Genomic DNA, 12,582 nt, shown 5'->3' with positions numbered 1-12,582 from the left:
CATATTTCATACACCACATTTCCCCCAGTGTTTTATATCTTTAACTTTTTCTCTATAAATTCTCTCAAACTGTTACTTAGTTGTTTTAAAAACTGCAAACAAGAAAGCTTGTTCCCATTATTATTAATATTATTATTATTATTATTATTAACATTATTATTATTATTATTATTATTATTATTATTATTATTATTATTATTATTATTGTTGTTGTTGGGGAAAATTTATCCTAATGCAGTCTAATACAATGTGCTGCAGGTGGAGACTGTCCGACTCCAACCCAACCCACACACGACCACCCCCCAAAAATACGCCCGGCTGCTCTCACTGACCAGAAAGGCAAGGTGCAGCTGTATTTCGAACACTCATATTTGATAAAGGACATGTACATTTACAAAGTAACAGTGGAACTATGTGAAGAGTCTTAAAAACAAAAGCAAAAATAAAATATATGTGTGCAGTTGGGCTGGATTAGGGAAGTGTTTCTTACTGTTTGGGCGAATTCCTTCAGGGCTGTGTCTTCCTGCTGGCTGTTTTTCTGAGTCTTCACCATGGAACGCTTGAGAAATTGAAAGTGAAACCTTAAATCTCTTGTTTGTGCACACATTACTGTAACAAGAAAAACAAAATACAAAGCAAACACAATGTGACCCGCATATGGCGAAGTCATTTAAGTATTTGATGATTTTATAGATGGTTGCTGTTACAAATTCGAAACCTCTGCTATTATAAGTACTGGGTTGCGTGGGGTGGGGGGGGGGGGGGGGGTTGTGTATACAAGTGCGTATAGTTTACTTTTACTTTAGCTACAGTTTTAGACAAAAGCCTTAAACTCAACAAAATCACGTATTGTACTGATTTTTTAAAAGTGAAAATAAGGAAACGCCACCTCTAGAGTAATCTTTTTTTGCTAATTATTAGTAAAAAAATAAATAAACTGGACACTCAGTTACTCGGAGCAAATGGGTAGAACTACCACAAATCTTTCTTTTTTGCAATGCCCAGCTTACACTGAAACAATAAACTCTACTGTTTAGGTTTCGTATCGAACAAATATCAATCAGAAAAACTTACTTTCAGTGTTTCTCCTAGGAAGTGACATCTTCGTCGTACTGGGTGTATTTCCTAAAAGCGTAGTTATTAAGTACGTTACGAGGCTGAAGTTAGCTTCAGATTTCCGTTCCACCTTAATGCTGTCTGAACATACATGCGGCCGCCTGTAGATGGCGCCTTTTAACAGTAAAAAACAGCATGTAAGCAAAGCGCTGTGCAAACGCTCTGAATAAAGGGGAGAACACAATGCGAGGGACAGAGTTTAACTCTGAGTGAAATATAATGTAAATACAATTAGATGATATGAACTAAAACGTTATTTCTTTTACTGGCCTAATTCCCAGACCATTATCTCTTCAGTCTTAAGTCGTCTAGAAAACTATCATACCAACCTAATACACAATACATAAGACTGTCAAAATCCTGAAGAAGGACAAATATTACTGTTGATTATTTTCACAATGACCCTCCGAACACAGCATGTAATATAATATAAATTAATTAATATTAATAATTAAAGGTGAAATAATATATACACACTGTCAAAATCCTGAAGAAGGACAAATATTCCTGTTGATTATTTTCACAATGACCCTGCAAACACAGCATGTAATATAATATTAATTAATTAATATTAATAATTAAAGGTGAAATAATATATACACACTGTCAAAATCCTGAAGAAGAACAAATATTACTGTGAAATTTTTCCAGAATGACCCTTTGAACATAGCATGTGATATAAAAGAATGAAAAGGCAAATTCAACTTTTCGCCTAATTCTAAGACCATTATCTCTTCAGTCTTAAGTCGTCTCACAAAAACGACTATCAGACCTAATACCCAATACCTCAGACTGCCAAAATCCTGAAGAACAACAAATGTTACTGTGGAATTTTTCCATAATGACCCTGTGAACATAGCATGTAATATAATATAATAATGAATAGTGAAATAGCACTTTCGCCTAATTCCAAGATCATTATCTTTTCAGTCTCAAATCGTCTCACAAAAACAACAATCAGACCTAATACCCAATAGCTCAGACTGCCAAAATCCTGAAAAAGGACAAATATTACTGTGGATTTTTTTTTCATAATGACACTGTGAACAGCATGTAATATAATATAATGAATAGGCAAATTGCACTTTTTGCCCAATTCCAAGACCATTATCTCTTCAGTCTTAAATCGTCTCACAAAAACAACAATCAGACCTAATACCCAATACCTCAGACTGCCAAAATCCTGAAGAACAACAAATATTTCTGTGGAATGTTTCCATAATGACCCTGTGAACATAACATGTAATATAATATAATGAATGGTGAAATAGCACTTTCGCCTAATTCCAAGATCATTATCTTTTCAGTCTCAAATCGTCTCACAAAAACGACAATCATTCCTAATACCCAATACCTCAGACTGCCAAAATCCTGTATAAGGACAAATATTACTGTGGATTTTTTTTCATAATGACACTGTGAACAGCATGTAATATAATATAATGAATAGGCAAATTGACAATCAGACCTAATACCCAATACCCCACCCTGTCAAAATCCGGAAGAACAACAAATATTACTCTGGAGTTTTTCCATAATGACCCTGTAAATATAGCATGTAAAATAATATAATGAATAGTGAAATAGCACTTTTCGCCTAATTCCAAGACCATTTTCTCTTCAGTCTTGAATCGTCTCACAAAAATGACTATCATACCTAATACCCAATACCTCAGACTGTCAAAGTCCTGATGGACAACAAATAAAACTGTGGAATTTTTCCATAATGACCCTGTGAACATCGCATGTAATATAATATAATGAATGGTGAAATTGCACTTTTCGCCCAATTCCAAGACCATTTTCTCTTCAGTCTTAAATCGTCTCACAAAAATGACTATCAGACTTAATACCTAATACCCCACACTGCCAGAATCCTGAAGAACAACAAATATTACTGTGGAATTTTTCCAGAATGACCCTGTGAACATAGCATGTAATATAATATAATGAATGGTGAAATAGCACTTTTCGCCTAATTCCAAGACCATTTTCTCTTCAGCCTTAAATTGTCACACAAAAACAACAATCAGACCTAATACCCAATAGCCCACACTGTCAAAGTCCTGAAGAACAACAAATATTACTGTGAAAGTTTTCCATGATGACCCTGTGAACATAGCATGTAATATAATATAATAAATGGTGAAATAGCACTTTTCGCCTAATTCCAAGATCATTATCTTTTCAGTTTTAAATCGTCTCACAAAAATAACAATCAGACCTAATACCCAATACCTCAGACTGCCAAAATCATGAAAAAGGACAAAAATTACTGTGATTTTTTTTTCATAATGACCCTGTGAACAGCATGTAATATAATATAATGAATAGGCAAATTGCACTTTTCGCCTAGTTCCAAGACCATTATTTCTTCAGTCTCAAATCGTCTCACAAAAATTACTATCAGACCTAATAACCAATACCACACACTGTCAAAATCCTGAAGAAGGAAACATTTTACTGTGGAGTTTTTCCATAATGACCCTGTGAACATCGCATGTAATATAATATAATAAATGGTGAAATAGCACTTTTCGCCTAATTCCAAGACCATTATCTTTTCAGTCTTAAATCGTCTCACAAAAAGTACTATCAGACCTAATACCCATTACCCCACACTGTCAAAATCCTGAAGAAGGAAACATTTTACTGTGGAATTTTTCCATAATGACACTGTGAACATAGCATGTAATATAATATAATGAATGGTGAAATAGCACTTTTCGCCTAATTCCCAGTCCATTTTCTCTTCAGTGTTAAATCGTCTCACAAAAATAACTATTAGACCTAATACCTTCGACTGTCAAAATTCTGAAAAAGAACAAATTTTACTGTGATTTTTTTTTTCCATAATGACCCTGTGAACATAGCATGTAATATTGTAAACTGAATTTGTGAAATAGCACTTTTCTCATAATTCCAAGACCATTATGTCCTCAGTCTTAAGTTGTCTCACAAAAATGACTGACACACCTAATACCCGATACCCCACACTGTCAAAATCCTGAAGAGGGACAAATATTACGAACAGTACTTAAGACAGTCTACTCATTCTCCTCATTTAGTTTTCATGTTGTCACATTTGGCTTCTTAATTATGATGTAATTCAGTTGCACACCTTAAATGTCTTTTTATCTCATTATTATATTAATGTTAATAGACTTTTACATTTCTACAGAATAAGAAATTCACTTCAGAAGCTCATAGTGAATTCACTATTTACCTATCGTACTATATATAATTATATGTTATGATAGTTTAGCGTTATTTTCAAAATTTAGAAGCATACATTAATTTAGTGTCAAACTGTAAAACCCAAAGATTTTTTACAACGTGTGATTGTATGGAATCAGGCTGCTGACTGAATAACTGCTTGTTCTCTTTCCTATAATGTTTCATCCTGTTTATTAAGTTGTCTGTACCAAAAGAGATGATGCTTACTAGAACAGACTGGTAAAATCTCTAAAGATATTCAGTAAATACACAGAATTAGTATTTTAGTTCCAACCATGTGTGACCAATATGTCCTCCTTCAGGATTTTGACAGTCTGAGGTATTGGGTATTAGGCCTGATACAACTGATTAAGATGACATAAGACTGAAAAGAGATAATGGACTGGCCATTTGTCTATTCATTCTATTATACATGCTATGTTCACAGGGTCATTATGGAAAATTCCACAGTAATATTTGTCCTTCTTTAGGATTTTGACAGTGTGGGGTATTGGGTATTCGATCGGATAGACATTTTTGTGAGACGATTTAAGACTTAAGAGACAATGGTTTTGGAAATAGGCGAAAAGTGCTATTTCACCATTTATTATATTATATTACATGCTATGTTCAAAGGGTCATTCTGGAAAAATTCCACAGTAATATTTGTTCTTCTTCAGGATTTTGACAGTGTGTATATATCATTTCACCATTAATTATTAATATTAATTAATTCATATTATATTACATGCTGTGTTCGCAGGGTCATTGTAAAAAAAATCAACAGTAATATTTGTCCTTCAGGATTTTGACAGTCTTATGTATTGTGTATTAGGTTGGTATGATAGTTTTCTAGACGACTTAAGACTGAAGAGATAATGGTCTGGGAATTAGGCCAGTAAAAGAAATAACGTTTTAGTTCATATCATCTAATTTTATTTACATTATATTCCACTCAGAATTAAACTCTGTCCCTCGCATTGTGTTCTCCCCTTGATTCAGAGCGTTTGCACAGCGCTTTGCTGACTTGCTGTTTTTTACGCATGTATGTTCAGCCAGCATTTAAGGTGGAACGGAAATCTGATTAAGACACTGGCGAATAAGAAGCTAACTTCAGCCTCGTAAGTACATTAGCAACGTACATAGTCTGAACGATGTATTTGCGATTCAGGGGTTTCCCAAAACCGTGATTGGATCTATCGCTAATAACTTACACAGTGCGAACACAGCACATTTCACAGCACATTAAGCTACTCAGGTGTTCCCAAAGCCATAGTTCCACCAAACATTCACAGCCACCACAGTTCAGCTGTAGCTGTAGCATTAGAAGCTTAGTTCCTGGTGATTACATCATCTATGACGGAACATGAGGACCATAGAGAGTAAGTAAGCTTAATGTCAGAAAGAGCTATCTATAAAACATTCATTTCAGTTGAAATGATTATCTCTTTTTTAAGGGCAATAAGAATTGATTCATTGAAACACTGCGTGGGTATACATTATATATTTTAGATTTTAAACATGTGCAATTGCAGAAAAAGGGAAAACATTAAACATTTTATACATTTCAGATTTTTTTTTTTTCCACATGGACCTCATTTTACGAAGCACTTGACGTGTAAATTGTTCATACAGCAACATTTTTTTTTTTTTTTTAGCTTTCTGACTTTAATACTACTGTCTATCTCAGCACGTTCCATTATTGATGAAAAAATAATATAAGTAATTTCAGTTTTTAATTCTATTAGTAATATTGTGGTTCTTGGCTGTGAATTTATTACAAATAATCTATATAATAAAATAATAACATGATCTTAGACACAACTTTTATATTTGGCATATTATTGCAAAACTTTGTAAGTTTATGCACGTTTGCTGTAAAAGTCTGTCCAAACTAACATAGAAAAGACTACTGTGGTACAAATGAAATATGGTGCTTTCTGAAACAGTCATTGTAAGAGCCAAATAAGAGTTATTTTATTTGAAGAAAATAAAATTGTTTATTAGGCATTTATAATGATTGTATTTTCTAAAATGCATAATTCAGTAATGTAAAAAACCTTAATAAACATTTCTGTTATTTTATTGGCTCAGTAACACGTCATTTCCACTGCATGTACGTGAGTAGCCAGATTGCTGTTAAATACATTGGAAGCAACACAGTTTTTTGACCGAGCTGTATGAGTCCAGTCTAAAATATAAACATATAATATAAATCTCTCTTTAACTAATGCACATTATAATGATCTTTTGATGATCTGTGTGTCATGTCATGTTATTAATGCAAAGCACTAAAATTCCTTTTGTATTTTATATCTTTACCTTTTTATATAGAGATAACAGGAGGATGACCAGAAACAGAGCTTTATTCTGACATTGAGACAGAGACATGTCTACAGATGCTGTAGCTACACCAAAAACACTGCTCGCAGATGTGAGGTGTTTTAGAAAAGCCCTCCAATTATCAGCAGGTGACTCCCGGCGTCAGCAGCAGCACAACTGGACAGCCTCCAGCAGAGTGGAAAGCAACACGGAATACCGCGGGCAATGAGAAACTGATTTAAGTTTTCACACTGCATGCAGTAGCTGCACTGCTGTATGCTGATCCCACTGGAGTCGATTGTTTTGTCAGGGGCAGAGAACTTTGTCACTGCTGCAGAGCAGTGTGGAAAGTGTTGCATTTCCATGCCCATAACCACGCCTCTGGTGCCCTACGGCTAACCAAACCAGGTTGAACTTTGACCTTGCGGCATGCAGTATGGCAGCAGAAAACGCATGACATGAACTCACGCGACCAGGGAAAACTGTAGTTCAACCAACAAAAAACATAGATGAGCACTGATATTAACAGTTCCCGACACTCACATAGAGATAACAGGAGAAATAACACAATCAGAGCTTTATTCTGATGTTAAAACATAACATTTCTACACCACACACCAAAACACGGGTCTCAGAAGTTTTTGAAAACACCATCTATTACCACCAGGCTATGCTCGGCTCAGCAGCAGCACAATGCAAACACAACTGGCCAGTGAAATGTAAATTCTATTTCTTCTGATAAAACACACTCACACCTCTTGGGAACTCTCCTTGATTTAATATTCAGCTTTTTGGGGGTGGTGGGGATGGATTAGTTGGATGATCACCCCTGATTTGTATTAAAAAGAATAAATGCACTGAAGTTCCCAAATGAACTGAAATTGAACTGCTAATAGCACTAACACAGAATTAGGATGAAACAGGTTTTAATAAAAAATAAATAAAAATGATGTTGAAGGTATACCATTGAGATCTTACGGTGGTGTCTTTAGATCTGACGGTGGTGTCTTTAGATCTGACGGTGGTGTTTTTAGATCTGACGGTGGTGTCTTTAGATCTGATGGTGGTGTCTTTAGATCTGACGGTGGTGTTTTTAGATCTGATGGTGGTGTCTTTAGATCTGACGGTGGTGTTTTTAGATCTGATGGTGGTGTCTTTAGATCTGACGGTGGTGTCTTTAGATCTGATGGTGGTGTCTTTAGATCTGATGGTGGTGTCTTTAGATCTGACGGTGGTGTCTTTAGATCTGATGGTGGTGTCTTTAGATCTGATGGTGGTGTTTTTAGATCTGATGGTGGTGTCTTTAGATCTGACGGTGGTGTTTTTAGATCTGATGGTGGTGTCTTTAGATCTGACGGTGGTGTTTTTAGATCTGATGGTGGTGTCTTTAGATCTGACGGTGGTGTCTTTAGATCTGACGGTGGTGTCTTTAGATCTGACGGTGGTGTCTTTAGATCTGATGGTGGTGTCTTTAGATCTGACGGTGGTGTCTTTAGATCTGACGGTGGTGTCTTTAGATCTGACGGTGGTATCTTTAGATCTGACGGTTGTTTCTTTAGTTCTGACGGTGGTGTCTTTAGATCTGACAGTGGTGTTTTTAGATCTGACGGTTGTTTCTTTAGTTCTGACGGTGGTGTCTTTAGTTCTGACGGTGGTGTCTTTAGATCTGACAGTGGTGTTTTTAGATCTGACGGTTGTTTCTTTAGTTCTGACAGTGGTGTCTTTAGATCTGATGGTGGTGTCTTTAGATCTGACGGTTGTTTCTTTAGATCTGACGGTGGTGTCTTTAAATCTGATGGTGGTGTTTTTAGATCTGACGGTGGTGTTTTTAGATCTGACGGTGGTGTTTTAGATCTGACGGTGGTGTCTTTAAATCTGATGGTGGTGTTTTTAGATCTGACGGTGGTGTTTTTAGATCTGACGGTGGTGTTTTAGATCTGATGGTGGGGTTTTTAGATCTGATGGTGGTGTTTTAGATCTGAAGGTGGTGTCTTTAGATCTGACGGTTGTTTCTTTAGATCTGACGGTGGTGTCTTTAGATCTGACGGTTGTTTCTTTAGATCTGATGGTGGTGTCTTTAAATCTGATGGTGGTGTTTTTAGATCTGATGGTGGTGTCTTTAAATCTGATGGTGGTGTTTTTAGATCTGACGGTGGTGTTTTTAGATCTGACGGTGGTGTTTTAGATCTGACGGTGGTGTCTTTAAATCTGATGGTGGTGTTTTTAGATCTGACGGTGGTGTTTTTAGATCTGACGGTGGTGTTTTAGATCTGATGGTGGGGTTTTTAGATCTGATGGTGGTGTTTTAGATCTGAAGGTGGTGTCTTTAGATCTGACGGTTGTTTCTTTAGATCTGACGGTGGTGTCTTTAGATCTGACGGTTGTTTCTTTAGATCTGATGGTGGTGTCTTTAAATCTGATGGTGGTGTTTTTAGATCTGATGGTGGTGTCTTTAAATCTGATGGTGGTGTTTTTAGATCTGATGGTGGTGTCTTTAAATCTGATGGTGGTGTTTTTAGATCTGACGGTGGTGTTTTTAGATCTGATGGTGGGTTTTTTAGATCTGATGGTGGGTTTTTTAGATCTGATGGTGGTGTTTTAGATCAGATGGTGATGTCTTTAGATTAAAGTTTGAAACAAAACCTACAACCATCTGTATTGATTTTAGTCCATACATTGCAGTAAAATCGTTTAACCAATGAATGACCTTCAGTCATGAGTTGCTCCTACTCCTCCAGAAAAAGGAAGATTCTGATTGGTTCTGCCTCTGATTTTGAGTCAATTGTTCAGCTAAAATAGGTAATATGGTTGATTGTGCTATGGGGGTTCTTCCTGTCCTTAATTAAAAAAGATTTGGGGCTTTTCTGCCTATGGTCAGAGCAACAATATCTGATCTCTTTAAAGGTAATTTTTCATTTCCTTTTTAAGAGCCCTCCAGCTACCCATCCTAACACTGTAGCCAGAGCTCCCACTGGGTCATTCGAGTACATTGCAGCTAAACCAAAAGCAACACCACACAGGGTAGTTACATTTCTCTTTGTGAGTTCACTAAAAGTTAAACGCTCCTTAGTGGACCCGGAATGCTTCAAAGCCCTATTAATGATGCAGCACAGATTCCCTGGTATTGCTCCTTCAAGGGACACTCCTATCAGACATCCCATAAAAAATCTTTTTGCATTTACAGGACCTATATATGTATAAACGCCTCTCATTGCAACACCAACTAAAGCATTTAGAATACACTTACGCTTGGACTTCAATTGATAGCACATCAAAATAGCACATATCTCCCAAAAATGTTTCTTAATGTCTACATTCCTAAGGTCTGCACTCTCTGGCCTCATCTCCTCTTCTTTGGCCATATTTTTAATTTCCTCCTTGCGCACACGTTCCTCTGTCTCTCTCCTCACTCTCTCCAAATTCATCTGGTGTTCTCTCTCTTTTCTCTCTTTCTCTTGGCATTGCTCTTCTACAATCCTTTCTCTCTGCTGTTCTGCTTTCCTCTCAGCCTCTTGCAGCATCTCCAGTGTGTAGCATCTGCTCTCATTCTCAGACACCATGTGATCTATCTTCTGCAGAAGCTCAGTCACCTGCTGTCTGTTATCTGGATCTTTATTATTGAGTAGATGAAATCTTCCTCCACAGAGATTTACCAGATTCTCTAACATCTGGTTCTGTGAGATCAGTGTTTGTATCTGTGAGTTATTCAGCTGATCTCCGTGTGTGAAGAGGATTACAGTGTGGTTAAACGCTTCCTCTCCATAACTCTGCTCAAACAGCAGCATCATATCTGCCTCTTGCTTGGTAAAGGTGGTGGGTTTCAGTATGAAGAGGAAGGCATGGACTCCTGGAGAAGACAGAATCACACTTTTCTCTATCTCTGATCTCAGATCTTCTTCATAAGTGTTAAAGAAAAAATCTGGAGTGTCTACAACCCTCACTGTTCTCCCCCCAACAGTAGAACTCTGTTTCTGACAGCGTCTGGTAACTGATGAAGAACCGAGTTCTGTGTGAAACTGGATCGATCCTAAGATGGTGTTCCCGGCTGAGCTTTTTCCTACTCCGGTTTTTCCAAACAACACGATCCGGAGTTCAGTTCCAACATGGAGAGCCATAGCAGACCTGCTGAGAACACAAACACACAAAATATGCAAATATATATGCAGTATCTCACAAAAGTAAGCACATACCTCACATTTTATTTTGTTATATATCTTTTGATGGAACAAAACTGAATACATGGCACTTTGATACAATGTAAAATAGTCAGTGTACAGCTTGTGTGACAGTTTAAATTTGCTTTGTCCTCAAAATAACTCAACACACAGCCATTATTGTCTAAACTGCTGGCAACAAAAGGAACTAAATTAAAATGGGCAAATTGTGACCTGTGTCCTTTTCCCTCCTCAGTGTTATGTGAATGCAGTTTTCCAGGATGGGTTCCACTCAGAACAAGCCTCCACAGGGTTGACCAAAGAATGATGTTCAGCGTAATTTGTCATACCTACGTTTTTTAGTTTAGCAAAAAAAACTTGAAAATCAGACACAAATGTAGCCTGAGCAAATATAAAAAGCACTTATTAATGATGATTTCACTTAGTGATCATCCAATATATTGGCATTTTTTAGATACTCAGCAAAAATGTGAAATCGCATTGTTGTTTTTTTCGGCGATAATATCCCGATCTTAAACTATGCAGGGTGTGACGTCACCAGCCCCGCCCCAACCCGCACACTTTCTCACGGCCCAGCGAGCGACTGAAGCGCGGCTAATTCACCGCGGCGCATGCCTGTGAGCGACTCAGAGCGACTACTCCACCGCGATCTCCCCACGGCGCACGCCGGTCCAGCGAGCGTTTTGGGACTCCAGAGAACCACAGTGAGAACTATTATTCACAAATGGAGAAAACAAATGGTGAACCAAATTATTCCAAAACGGGTTGGACAACTCATCCAGGAGGTCACAAAAGAACTCAGAAAAACATGCAAAATACTGCAGGTCTCACTTGCCTCAGTTAAGGTCTGTGTTATTGATTCAATAACAAAAAAAAAAAAAAAAAAAAATAACAATAAAGAGTAAACTTTATCAATGGGAGATTTTTAAGGCTGACACTGCTGACCAAAGAAGAACCTCTCACATTTACCAATAACATCTTGATGATTCCCAGGTGACAAAAGTGTAACTTTTTGGAAGGCATGTATCCGGTTATATCTGGTTTAAAACTAATACATAATTTCAGAAAAAGTTATGTGGTGCTTCAGAGCCTGGAAAATTCTTGTGTTTACCAGACAATCCTGAAGGAGAATGTCTGTCCATCTGTTTGTGACCTCAAGCTTAGGATTACTTGGGTTCTGCAGCAGGACAATGACCCAAAGCACACAAACAAATAATAAAATTTAGGCTTTGGAGTGGACCTAGTAAAATTGTAAAATTGTCTAATTGAGATGCTGTGGCATGTGCTGTGGATGCTGTTCATGCTCAAAACCATCCAATGTGGCTGAATTAAAACTGTTTTGCAAGAAAGGGTGGAACAAAATTCCTCCACAGAGGTGTGAAAGACTCACTGCCAGGTAGCAGTAAAGCTTGATTGCAGTTGTTGCTGCCAGCAAAGTTAACACTTTCTCATACAGGGCTAGGTCCTTGATGTCATCATGCAGGAGTAGAAGAAAATTCCAATAGCAATTCCATGCCCAAGAGGATTAAAGATCGTCTTCTGCTAAAATGCACTTTTTCTTGTTCTTTGTGAAATACTAAAGGTCTCTCTGAGTTGTATATGATGCTGCATATGAAACTGTTCCTCAGCCTTCCTATTGTCTGCAGCAGCTAGTAAAAGAAAAACCTCAGAAAAACATGTGGATCAGGAAAGGCTATGTGTCTACGTCAACCAGTGAGTTCATATCCTCGCGCACCTCAGCTCGGGACCGCCC

The 12,582-nt window shown here is 37.2% G+C and overlaps 1 protein-coding gene across 1 annotated transcript; it reads right to left on the bottom strand.

Annotated features, from left to right (window-relative positions):
* Positions 1 to 4,115: 4,115 nt before the first annotated feature.
* On the bottom strand, positions 4,116 to 10,769 carry LOC125799295 (GTPase IMAP family member 4-like). Its single transcript, XM_049475679.1, has 2 exons — positions 9,902 to 10,769; positions 4,116 to 4,123 (listed from the first exon to the last, which is right to left on the bottom strand). The coding sequence occupies exons 1-2, from the start codon at positions 10,767 to 10,769 to the stop codon at positions 4,116 to 4,118; spliced, it is 876 nt and encodes a 291-aa protein (XP_049331636.1).
* Positions 10,770 to 12,582: the final 1,813 nt, after the last annotated feature.

The sequence above is a fragment of the Astyanax mexicanus genome, chromosome 3 (genome assembly GCF_023375975.1).
Source record: "Astyanax mexicanus isolate ESR-SI-001 chromosome 3, AstMex3_surface, whole genome shotgun sequence".
NCBI classification, from domain to species: Eukaryota; Metazoa; Chordata; class Actinopteri; order Characiformes; family Acestrorhamphidae; genus Astyanax; species Astyanax mexicanus.
This window is presented reverse-complemented; position numbering and strand designations above follow the sequence as displayed.